We start from the raw sequence: 11,925 nt of genomic DNA, 5'->3' as shown, positions 1-11,925 counted from the left end.
AATTTTAAAATCCAGATTGGCCGTTTGCCTGAAAGATCTGCTCTCGGAGGTTATTTTGGAGCAGTGCTCAGCAATACCCTGCCTCCCAAAGCGCGTCGCCTGTTTCCCCCACCCCAGATCACGCTGTCATGGAGGGCTTGATTTCATCTTTGCTCCCATGGGGGCCAGCAGCACCCTGCCTGGGTGAGAGATGAGCTTGGAAGAGGAAAAGATACAGTCCCAGGGTCACTGTGCCATCACAGGGCCCTGCCTGGCATGGGGCTTCACCCAGCTGGCCACTGGGTGACTCTATCACTGTGCCCTACTCCCACAGGGTTATTACCCAGAGAGAGGTGGGGCTAGGCAGGGGGTGGTGGAGGGCACCGGGAGCAGACCATGCTGGTGGGAACATGGGGCTGGGGGGGGGTAGAGGAAGAAAGGAAGCAGACAGGAGGCTGTGATGGGATGGAGGGAGGGAGATGGAGTAGCTGGGAGGGAAGATGGGGGCAGACACGGGACAGTCGTAAGGGGTCTCCTGGAGCTAGGGAGAGACAGGTGGGGCATGAGGGGCATTGGGAGGGTGGGGAGATGGAGCATCTGTGACGGGCCCCATGGGACTGAGGGTGGGGCAGGATGGAGTGGGGTGGCTGTGAGGGGAACCTTGGGGGCAATGTGGTGCTGGGGTGACCCGTAGATGTGGGGATGGCAGGGAGATGTGGCAGGCATGAGAGGCACCATTAGGGCAGCAGGAGCGCCGGAGGTATAATAAATAGACTTGGGTCTGATGTACCCGTCTCCAGCCATTGATCTCCAGGTGCTGTACAAAGGTAGGGCGGCATCACTATCCCCAAGGTACAGATGGGGAAACTGAGGCTGAGGGAAGGGGACATGGCACCTCCCTGTGGCAGGATATCCCTGGGAGCGCTGCGTGCCCATGTTCTCAGAGGTAGGTGCTGCAGCCCTGGGCACTGCCGGCTGGAGCCTGCGGTGGGGCCCAGTCACCCACACAGTAAGTGGCAGAGGCCTGGCAGCAGAACAAGGGTCTTTGGTGAGCTCTCAGCGTGCTGCTAAAATATCAACCCAGCTGTTCCTACCCCAGCCTCTGGGGGCAGTAGCTTGGTACCCTGCCCCGTGGCTCCCGAGACCCACACCCCAGGTGGTTCTCCCAGCCTATCCCCATTGGCCTTAGGCCTGGAATCTCAATGGGGCCCTGCTGGGCTCTCCCCCTCACAGGCAGCCTCTGTCGCCAGCCTCAAGCCGAGAGGGTGGCATTTTGGGATCCGGCTCTAAGACAGCCTAGGAGGCGACCAGTCACTGCCCCAACAGCTGATGGGCTTTTTCACCAAAGGGAATGCCGCCCCCCCCCCCCCCCCGCTGTGCTCAACTTGCGAAGGCTGTCCTGGGCCTATAAGCAATGGCCTGTCCCATCCCACATCGTCTGGGCATCCCGTGGCCTTGGCTGTCCCACGGGCCGGCTGAGCTGAAACATGGTGTGCAAATCCCTCTTTCAGACCTCCGAGCCGGCTGCACTGGGCTGGGCCAGAGTCTCTCTTATCTTGGGCACAGTCTCCACCCTCCAGCCCTCTGGTTCCCTCACTGAGCCCAGTGCCACACTCCCTGCCCTCCATACAGCGCCCCCTCCTGGCTCGATACAGGACATTACTCCTCCCGGATTGTGCCTTTCCAGCTCAGCCTGGAGGTGGGCACTTGGTAACAAGCCAGCAGGTTGATTATAGCTCAGCCAGGCGTGTAAATGAGCCTCATGCATACAGGGCCGGCTCCAGTCACCAGCTGAGCAAGCAGGTGCTTGGGGCGGCCAAGGGGAAGGGGCGGCACGTCGGGCTCTTCGGCGGCAATTCGGTGGAGGGTCCCTGTCCCTCTCGGAGGGAAGGACCTGCCGCCAAATTGCCGACGAAGAAGAAAGCGGCGCGGTGGAGCTGCCACCGATCGCGATCGCGGCTTCTTTTTTTTTTTCCGCCGCTTGGGGCGGCAAAAACCCTGGAGCCGATCCTGCCCCCATAACCGTGTCCATGACACACTCCCAGCTCCCTGTGCCACAGATATCCCAGCGTGCACTGGCCCACATGCTGCTGGTGCCGCTGTGTGTCCCCATCTGCCAGGTATGCTGTCTCCACTGAGGCACTATGGGATGCACAATGCACTGCCCCGCTGAGGCAGCCGGTGGGGCTGTGTGCGTTGAACAAAGCTGCTGGGGGAGACAACTCAGCCAAGTTTGCTGTAGGCGGGTCGGATGAGGGGGCCACGACCCAGTTACAGAACTGCTGCTGGATCTGCTGGAAGAATTAATGTGGGGCAGGTCTCCGGCCTGTGTGACACAGGTGGTCAGACTAGATGATCTCAGTAAATGAATCTCTGAATCCATGACCCCCGGCTGTATGCACAGGGCAGGTGGGACCCACATCCCATGGACACAACACTCAGGAGCTGGGATTAGCGGAAGCTGTTTATTTCGGATTCCAAGCAGCACACATCGGTCGGGATTTGGCACGACATAATAACAGAGATGGTGACACACAGCAGTGGAGTCGGGACAGGGAGGAGGAAGGGGACTACAACAATGGGATTAATGAACAATGTCTGGTGAGTGCCCAGCACCCAACTCTGCACTGGGGGCAGTACATTCCCGAAACGGGCCATGGAGCGGCGGGAAAGAGCTCCCAGGAGCTGCAGCAGGAGGTGTGGGGATGGGCTGGCACTACAGAAGGACGCGGTGCTGATTCTGGAACGTGGGAGGCGTTAGCAAAGCCCTGAATTATCATGCAAAGAATCTTGGGAAACATAGTCCACTGTGATGCTCTCTCTGCTGGGATGCAGGTCCCAGTGACTCAGTGAGCATCTTACCCACCCCTGAGGCGCAAAAGCAGGTAGACCGTGCTCTTGCTCCGGATCCTGTAATGGGAGAGCGTGTAGTCGTCTTGCAGCTCTTTGCTGTTGAACGTCAGGCGCTGTTGGCTGGCGGAGACACCCGTGCGATCCTCGATCATCTTCTTCAGGCCCAGGACAGTGTCACTGGCGCGGACGCCATAGGGGATGGTTCTGCTGTTATGGTCCTTCACGAAGATCTCCATCTCCTGGGGCTCGGTCGTGAGCATCAGAACCGTGGTGTCGTAGAAGATGCCGTGTGATGCCAGGGTCTGATCGTCCAGGAGCAGCTGGTTTCCCAGGCCAGGCTCCTGCAGGGCCAGGCGCTGCGTGTAGGGAGAGATGCCCCATGCACGCTCGAGCTCCTCCTTAATCTCCCATATGGTAGTGTATGGGCTCAGCCGCAGGGCCAGGCTGACCCCTGAGAGCTGCTTCACCATCACCTGCATGGGTCTGGCTGGCTGGAATAGAGACAAGGAGATGGGGATGGGTGGGGATAGGACAGCCCAGGTGGGGCAGCGGCGAACCTCTAACGGCACCCTGGCATAGGAACCTCGGCTGGGGAGTGGAATCTCAACACGAACGTTTCCTGCAGCTCTGGGCCCATCAGATTCTGTAGCAGGGAGCTGGGCAGGCGCGCTGGCTGTGGGGGGAGAGGGATCTCCCAGCTATTTCAGTCCCAGCCTCTCCTAGCAGGGGTGCTGTGGGGAGAGGGCAGGAGTGCTGGCTGTGGGCAGGGGCAGCAATTTTAGCCCCAGCTTCTCCCAGCAGGGGGCGCTGTGGGGAGTGGGGCAGGAGCAGGGGCTATGGGGGGACCTCCCGGCTACTCCATGCTTGGGAGGCTCTGAACAGGGAAGAGCTCATCACAGGCGGGGGTGGGAAGAGGCCCTGCGAGGCGTCGGTACCTGCACATCCCAGCAGCGGATGGGGGCGAGGCCGTTCCTGCAGCACAGCTGGTTCCGGCACACGGCGGCTTCTCTCGCCAGCAGGGCCCAGCTCTTTCCCTGCCCCAAGGTTCCCGTCGGGTCGGCTGGATCCAGGATCACGGGGCTGTGAACACACAATGGATTCTCTCTGTCTATGTCTCCTGGGTTGAGCCACCTGCCCACGTGGCAAGAGGCTCTGCTGTGTGCCCCAGCCCGCTCCCTCTCCTCCATGAGCCGGGCCCTGCTCTGCGTCCAGGCTGCTGACACATCTCAGCTGCCTGCTGCCCACATTGCCTGCCCCGGCTCAGGCACCGCAGAGGGGAGCTGGAGGAGGGAGTCTCAGGCTTGGCCGACCAGAGCCAGAGTCCCAGGGGCTCGGGGATGGGGCAATGGTGGAGGTTGAGTATGGTCCGGGGTCACCCACCCTGGAAGAGCCAGTGTCCAGGCAGCTGAGGGGCTGGAGACAGCTGCTGCCCTAGTCCCTGCGATACTATTGCACCCATCTCTAGTGCCGGCCCAGGGGTATTGCCGGGTACCACATGCAATCATTCACGAGCCCTCACCCCGTCAGTGTCATCATCCCCATCATGCCCATGGGGAAACTGAGGCACAGGGTAATGGTGGCGGAGTGGGGGACAGACCTGTGCCAGGCTGTGAGCCCCCCACCCTTTCACGCTCATACGGGTGCTGCCGGGTGGAATCCTGCTCCCTTCAGTTAATGGGGTTTGGCCAGTGAGTTCCATGGGGCCGGGGCTCCCCTTGGGCGTACGCCCCCAGAGGCTGCCTGGCTGCACATGGTGCAGGGCGTGCTGGGCCGGCCATCTTGCTTGGCTGGTGCTGAGTGTAACTGCAGCGGTCTCGGGGGTGGCGGGGCTGAGAGACGCTGAGCAGAGATGCCAGTTCTCTGCTCGCGTGTCCCCGGGTATGACAGAGCCTCCCGCCCACGCAAGAAGGAAGGCCGAGCTGCAGCCAGACGTGAGTGAGCCGAGCAGAGATGAGAGGAGCAGATGCAGGGTCTCACCACGGTTCCCGCAGCAGCCGTTTGACATGGGTCCCTATCACGGAGGACTGGAAATCGTAGAACTCGGTCCAGTAGACGCAGAGCTCTTGGTACCGGCACAGCAGCTCCATCACCGTGCGGAACCCCTCAGATGTGCTGAAGTTCTCCGCCCCTTTGGTGCCGGTCTCCCAGGCGTAGATGGTCAGGAGCTCCAGGGCATACTTGGGGGGCAAGCCCGACGTTGTCTTGGAAATCTGTTAAGGAGATGGGGGGAAGCCGGCCTGAGACATGGGATGGGGTGGGAGTACAGGGGCCTCAAATCCCTCTTGCTGCCTGGGCAGGTGGGTGCCCTCCCCTGACCTCTCCCCTGCCCATGTCCTGTGCTCACCACAACCCTCAACTACTTAGCAGTGGCCAGACAAGGTGAGCCGGGGTGTAATGTACCAGCTGGAGACAGAGAGAGAGAGAGAGAGTGTGTGTGTGTGTGTGTGTGTGTGTGTGTGTGTGTGTAATCAGACCTGCTCAGTTGTGTGTCAAGACCCTATATTGCTAACATCTAGTGGGGATTCTCCTTTAGCTCAGGTGGCAGAGGTCCGTGCTTCTGAAACGGAAGGCTCCACATTTTATTTCCACTGCTGCTGTGAAGTCCCCACAGGCTGTGGCATCAGGCACTGACTCATTTCAGGTGTTTATTAGGATAAAGAAAATCCTTCTCTCCCGACCCTGTAAAGTGTCATTGGACAGGCTAGTGTAATTTCCACTCAAGTGAGCAGCAAATAGGTCGTTAAATCATTATCTGAAATTTGCTCTTTGTTCAGTTGCTTGCCCTGAGATTAGAGGAGGACACATGCGAGATTGGATGTTTGAGTGTTTGTTTGTTATGAAGCTACACAATTTAGTTCCAATGAGGAATTTATATCTCTCTATCTATATATAAATTATTGTTTTGTTTTTTAATTATTTTTAATGGATTCTGTTTCCCAGTCAGACTCTGTTCAAGATGGCCAATGATTCTGTTGTTTAACCTCTGGTCCAGTCCATGATCAGAAGATCTCGTGAGCGCTTGCCTCAAAGTGACCTAAGGCATCTAAACCAGTGGTCCCCAAACTTTTCATGTCGCGCCCCCCTTACCCATAATGTAATCTGTCCGCACCCATGCGGGAACTGGGAACTGGGAGCCAGGGACCAAGGCCAGGGCCGGAGCTGTGGCTGGGGCTGCAGCCAGGAGCGGAGCCACGGGGTTGAGGGCAGAGCTGGAGCTGGGGGCAGAGCAGAGCAGGGCTGGGTGGCGCTCCTTCCCTGCCCTCTGTGGAGGCTGGCCCAGGCCCTGTGGTGTCGCCCCTGAATGTTCCTCTGTGCGCCCCTAGGGGGTGTGCCCCACAGTTTGGGGACCAGTGATCTGGACAGATATTCTGGGACTGCTAGAGAGGGACTCAGCAAACTCGCCGGACTGGATCAGAGCCAAGATCCATCTAGTCCAGTGTCCCGTCTGTCTCCAGTGACACCCAGGGCCCTTTGATGGGGTGATGGAACCAGCAGCCGCAGCCCACCCCAAGAGCATCCAGGAGAGCAGCGAGCTAGGAAAGGCCAGCTTAAGCCGAGATGACCACCACCTCCGGCAAGCAAAATGCTGGGACGCAAAGTGATCTTCTGGAATGACTTGAGTAGCGCTGGCAGGTGGAGGGGCTCCTGTGATCACCTTCAGTAGCTTTATTCCAGAGGGGTTTTTAAGGTGTGGGAGGTTCTTTTGTCAGCCGGGAGAGCTCCTCAGCTGAACCCGCATTAACATACAGTGATAACCCCTAGGGCTGGCGGAGCGTGAGAAGGAGCAAAGGGGGTATCACTGACTGGGGTAGGGCAGGACACCTCACCTCTTTGTACCAGTGCTTGACCAGCCGCAGCAGGTTCTTGAGCTTGGCCGGGCGACGCTTAACGAAGTCCCTCTGCAGCTCGGTGAAGGAGGTGCAGAACTCACCGGGCCCAGCTCCGGCCTGAATCAAATCCTCATAGACCTGGGGGGAAGGTTTGCTACCAGGAGTCACCTGTCCTGGGGGAGAGAGTGGAGGGAGGGTCACCACACACAGATCTGAGGGGAGTCCAGTCCCAATGGGCCTTGGGCTATTGCTGTGTCCCATATATAGTCTGCACCCTCATTCCCATGAGCTCTCTCAGGATAAGCCCTGGGGCCCATGAGGCCGAGCTGAGGGGCAGGGATACAGTCCCTACCTAAGGCATCGTAGGCCGGGAGCACGTCCACCTCGATGGATTCCCACCGCTTCTTCGACTGGATGGTGATGGAGAGCGAGCGCGGGCAGGTGCCCTTCTTCTTTGGCTGGAAAACCTCCACGTCAACGCTGAAGGCGATGGTCTGTTGGCACCGGTTCAGCTTCTGCTTGACGGTGTCAAGCACAGCCGCACGGTTCTCCATCAGGTCCCGGTAGCTGGAGAAGCAGCTGAGGAAAAGGACCAGATCCGCATCCGAATTGTTCTTCAGGGCCGTCCCCTTCCCTGCGGAGCCGCCCTGCCAAGAAACAGAAGCATTTGCTCACTGCGCTGCCCTCTCAACAAACTCAGGGCGCTGAGCTGCATGGGGGCCTGTGCCCCTGTACCCGCTCAGCCGGGTCACCCCTCTGGCACAACCCCCCATGCTGGGCAGCCAGAAACAAACCAGAAGTGTTAGGATGGGATAGAAAATATTCCTGAGATGAATCCAGTGTTGTAGTGTACACTGCTGGGGTGCCCTCCCCCCGCAGCCCCGTCTGATCACTGATGATGGTCTAACGTCCCCCACTCGTGCTTTGGGGCAGAGACTTGAAATTGGCAGTGGGGTGACCTGCGCCTCAGGGATGCGCCTTTTGCCGTGCCCGTGAAAATCCATGCAACTTTGCCCAAGCTAAGAACCTTTGAAATATCTCCCTTAGCACATGCTCAGTACAGATATGTCAGAGTTTGGCCAGCCCCACAGATAACATAGTATTTATATAGCACGTTTGTGATGTTATGAGTGTGATATAATATCTCATTGAAAGATGACAGGGCCAGAAAGAGTTAATTAACTCACAGACTGACCTGACCCATGGCCGAACTTTAGAAACTGGTTAGGAAGATATGTAAATGAATAGAGCTTTGAAATGCAAGTCTGCATTGTTAGAGGTAGAAGGGTAGGTGTTTGCTCAGGTCTTGTGATGTAAGCAAACAAGTCTTGTCTATTCCTGTAGCTTTGATTCAAAGATCAAAAAAGGAATATTAACATTTAGGAAGATACTTGAGTGAAATAGTATTATTGTCTATATGTCTCTTTGAAGGTTGTGGTAAACTGTATCTGAACTGTTTAATGAATAAATTACCCTGTGCTAATTGCCAGGATGTTTGGGAGAAGGAGAGTTAAGCCTATTGTTTTCTCAGGCCAAAAGGCTGCTGGAAATGTATAAGAACCCTGGGACATGATCCTGCTTCATCTCAGATCTGCTTTGGGTTTCAAGAGGGGGAAACCTTAAGCCATAAGGATTGAGATCCCCAGTCACTGACTGAAGTCACCCTGAGCATGGACATCCACTATTTCTAAAAGGACTTTTGGCAACTACAAGCTCATCTCTGGTATGTATCTGAACCTCAAGAGTTGAATTCAAGTCTGTATGTATATTAATCTTTTAACCAACTCTCTCTCTCTTTTCTTTTTTAATAAATTTTAGTTTAGTTAATGAAAATTAACTATAGTGTGTATTTTGGGCAAGATCTAAGTTATAATTGGACCTGGGTATGTGGCTGATCCTTTGGGATCGGAAGAACCTTTTCTTTTATATGATGAGATAAGATTTTCGGTAATCATCATCATATCTGACGTGTGTCTGGATGGAGGCCTGAGGCTGGGCACTTTAAGGGAACTGTGTAGTTTGAACTTCTGAGTAACCAGTGAGGTAATATAGAAGTTGTTTTGTGCTGGCTTGGTAAATCTAAGAATTGGAATATCCACCAGCGTTTGGGGTTTGTCTGCCCCGTTTTGTTTGCAGTTCACCCTAATTGAGTGACTTCAGCTGGCTCCCACGGGCAGCACCGTCACAACATTTTACCGTCAAAGCCCAGCTCCTGTTGGCTTCAGTGGCAGCTGTGAGCACTCAGCAGTTCTGCAAATCAGACCCTGGGGGCTCCAACTGAGCACCCCAAAAATGAAGAATGCACACTTTGGGCACAGTTTGGGGTAAGTGACTTGCCCAGCATCACACAGGAACTCAGTAGCAGAGGCAGGGAGAGAATCCAGTTCTCCAGGGCAGCATTCAACTGTCTTACCCAGGAGACCTTCCTGGAACCCCCTGCCCCATTCATTGCACATCTTCCATCTGCTGCAAAGTCTGTAGGGATCCTACAGACAACAGTCTCCTTCACTACCTGGCCCTGATTCACCCGTAGAGCACCCTGTGCTCTGAATGAGGCAGGGTCCCATGGAAAAAATAAGATGTGATCATGTAATTAAACCCTGTATTGTAATACATATGCACAATGGGGCCGAACTGAGGTAAAAATGGCACCTTACCTCTGGCATTTCCTAATGTTTGAGTTGCAATCTCAATAACTGTCTTTTAGTATAATTTTTCTGGATGTAATAAATTGGACTGGGGAGAGGTTTTGCAAACTTCCTGTCCTGTTATTGGTAAAGGGAGTGTTGATTACAAGGTAGTGACCCAACAGGGGAAAGGTTGGGAGCCATTGATTCAGAGAAGATATATCAGATGTCTAATAATGCTAGATTAAAAGGCAACACATTTAAAACAGCTCAAAGGTATTTTTTGTGACAGCATATAGTTAACCTGTGGAACTCACTCAATGAGGCCACTCTCCACAGGATTAGACATTCAAAGGATAACTAGAACATCCCTACTTGTTTTCAGCAGAAAGGGAAATGTACAAGGGAGACAAACCCTCATGCTTCAGAGCATAAACCAACCACTAACAGCCTGTGGTCAGGAAGAAACTTCCCCTATAGGCAAATAATTTTATAATTGTCCATGAGATGGGATCTGTGCCTTCCTCTGAAGCAGCTGGTGTTGGTCACTGTCGGAGATAGGTTACTGGGCTAAAACTGCTCTGACCTGACAATGCAGCTCCTACGTTCCTACCTGACCTCACTGGCAAAGAGGAAGCCAGGGGGAATTTGGGATAATGACCCCCTGTAGCCAGCTGTAAGTGGCAGCCCCGTTCAGCATCCCTTGGCCTGTCCAGCTGGGGGTTTCGGCTTCCCCTGATCACAGCGTAGGCACCCAGGCTTTCGCCTGCACCAAAGGAGCCCTGACAAGCTCTTTCACACCGACAGCTGGTCCAGAACAGACTCACCTTCACCGTCTTGAACACCTTGATGTCGTCAAAGCACGTCTCCTTCAGGAAATCACAGATCCTCCGGACAGTGTCTTTCACCTGCAGCTGGAATTCCTCGCTGGGCTGGAGATGCTCCGCGATCCAGGCATCCAGTGAGCCCGCGGGCACCTGGTACAGCTCCATCTCTGCTGCTTTGCTCCCTGTCCCTGCCTTCCTCTGCTGCTGCTGCTTTTAAGCAACCCGGGCACAGCCCAGCCCTGCTGATCTCCTCCCCTGTGGATGGCGTCAGACTGAGCTTGTTAAGGTGGCCTAGGCTACAGGACTGGAACTGTCCACCAGACACCTGCTGGGCATGGGCTAGGAGAGAAGCCTGGGGGCTGGTCCTCATCCCCAATTCCAGGGGCAGCCCAATGCACTTCCCCCATTCCCAGCTGCAGGGATTCCTAGGAGGGGGCTGCCCTCAGGCCATGCTTGGGGGCGCTGTCCTTCATGCCAGCCCCTAACCTCAGTGTCTATCTCCCCCACCCCGCCTGAGAGCGACACTGTAGCCCATGAAAGCTTATGCTCTAATAAATTTGTTAGTCTCTAAGGTGCCACAAGTACTCCTGTTCTTTTTGCGGATACAGACTAACACGGCTGCTACTCTGAAACCGGACCTCACTCGTGTCAGTTTCATGCTCCCAGGCTGGGACATAGGGACTCTCTGGTAACTACCCCAGGGAGAGTAATTAACAGGGAGGGTAATTAACCATTGGAACAACTTCCCAAGGGGGCTGGTGGCTTCTCCATCCCTGGCCATTTTTAAAGCAAGACCCGATGCTTTGCTGGAGGGGCTGCGCCCGGGGTTATTTTGGGGCAGGGTCACTGGCCTGTGCTGCACAGGAGGGAAGAGTCCATTCTGCCCTGGAATTTAGGAATCAAGGAGACCCAAATGAAGGGCCGTGGGGGGACGTTAACTCCCAGCCCAGAGTCTTGTTAATGTCCCTCTGCCGCCTGCTGTCTGGACACCCCTGAGCGGCAGTGGGAGTCCTGGAGCCGTCTGTCTGCAGCCTCACGGCAGCCTCCCCACTGCTGTGCTTCGTCTCCAGCAGCAAGCCTGCCAGGCCGGCCCCTTCCTTTATGAAAGGACTGGTTAAGTGGTGGTGAGGTTCCCCCTTGACCCTGACAGCGACTACCCGCCCCCTGGCTGAGGGGCATTTTCAAGCCTGGCTGAAGGAAGAACAGCAGGATTTGGGGGAGGTGGGCACCTGTAACACACCCCAGTGTGGGAGCCAGGGCAGAGGAGCACCCGGGTGAGCACTTTGGAGCTGCTCCCTAAGGCCACCTTAACTGGCAGCAGCAGAGCTAAGGGTTTCTCCGGTTTTGATCTGCTAAGTTTCATTTTCCATTCACTAGAGAAACGAAACTGCAAAGGCCCAGCTGGGTGACAAGGGAGGGGCCAGTGTGGGCTGCTGCTGGAAGCCGGGGATCACTCCTTGGCACTGGGGCAGGGGCATCGGATTCGGTTTCCATCTCTTCCCTGTGTGGGAAGTTTCCATGCCTGCCTGGCCCGGGGCGGTGGGGTGGCGCAGCCAGCGCCAGCAGGTGACAAGGAAGCAGCCTGGCCTGCTTTGGCTGGAAGTGGAAACTGAGCAGTGCAGATTATGTCACCAGCTGCAAGGAGCAGCAGAAAGCTCCCAGCAGCACTGCCCACCGGAGAGCGGGCGACACAGAGCCCAAGCGAAACTGGGGGGATTTCATATACATGTAGAGTTGGGGGAGGGGGCTGCCTTTACCAAAGGGCCAAAGAGACAGGAGGGGGCAGATTGGGGCAAACCTGCCCCTCGG

At 55.9% G+C, this 11,925-nt stretch overlaps 1 protein-coding gene across 1 annotated transcript; it reads right to left on the bottom strand.

The window, feature by feature from the left end:
* Positions 1–2,635: 2,635 nt before the first annotated feature.
* Positions 2,636–10,349, bottom strand: LOC112102371 (2'-5'-oligoadenylate synthase 1-like). The gene is made up of 6 exons (XM_024193616.2): positions 10,117–10,349; positions 7,015–7,309; positions 6,660–6,835; positions 4,810–5,042; positions 3,768–3,912; positions 2,636–3,323 (listed from the first exon to the last, which is right to left on the bottom strand). Exons 1-6 carry the CDS (start codon positions 10,279–10,281, stop codon positions 2,838–2,840), a joined length of 1,500 nt encoding a protein of 499 aa, XP_024049384.2. The 5' UTR covers positions 10,282–10,349; the 3' UTR covers positions 2,636–2,837.
* Positions 10,350–11,925: the final 1,576 nt, after the last annotated feature.

The sequence above is a fragment of the Terrapene carolina genome, unplaced genomic scaffold (genome assembly GCF_002925995.2).
Source record: "Terrapene carolina triunguis isolate 2854851 unplaced genomic scaffold, T_m_triunguis-2.0 Scaffold235, whole genome shotgun sequence".
NCBI classification, from domain to species: Eukaryota; Metazoa; Chordata; order Testudines; family Emydidae; genus Terrapene; species Terrapene triunguis.
The sequence above is the reverse complement of the archived record's forward strand: the minus strand, read 5'-3'. Positions and strand labels throughout refer to the sequence as shown.

Coding starts and splice junctions, on each gene's coding strand:
- LOC112102371 (XM_024193616.2), bottom strand. CDS start 10,281: ATGGAGCTGTACCAGGTGCCCGCGGGCTCACTGGATGCCTGGATCGCG. Junction 5,043..6,659: donor TCAAGCACTGGTACAAAGAG/GTGAGGTGTCCT, acceptor TCTCCTTAACAG/ATTTCCAAGACAACGTCGGG. Junction 3,913..4,809: donor CGGCTGCTGCGGGAACCGTG/GTGAGACCCTGC, acceptor GTGTGTTCACAG/CCCCGTGATCCTGGATCCAG.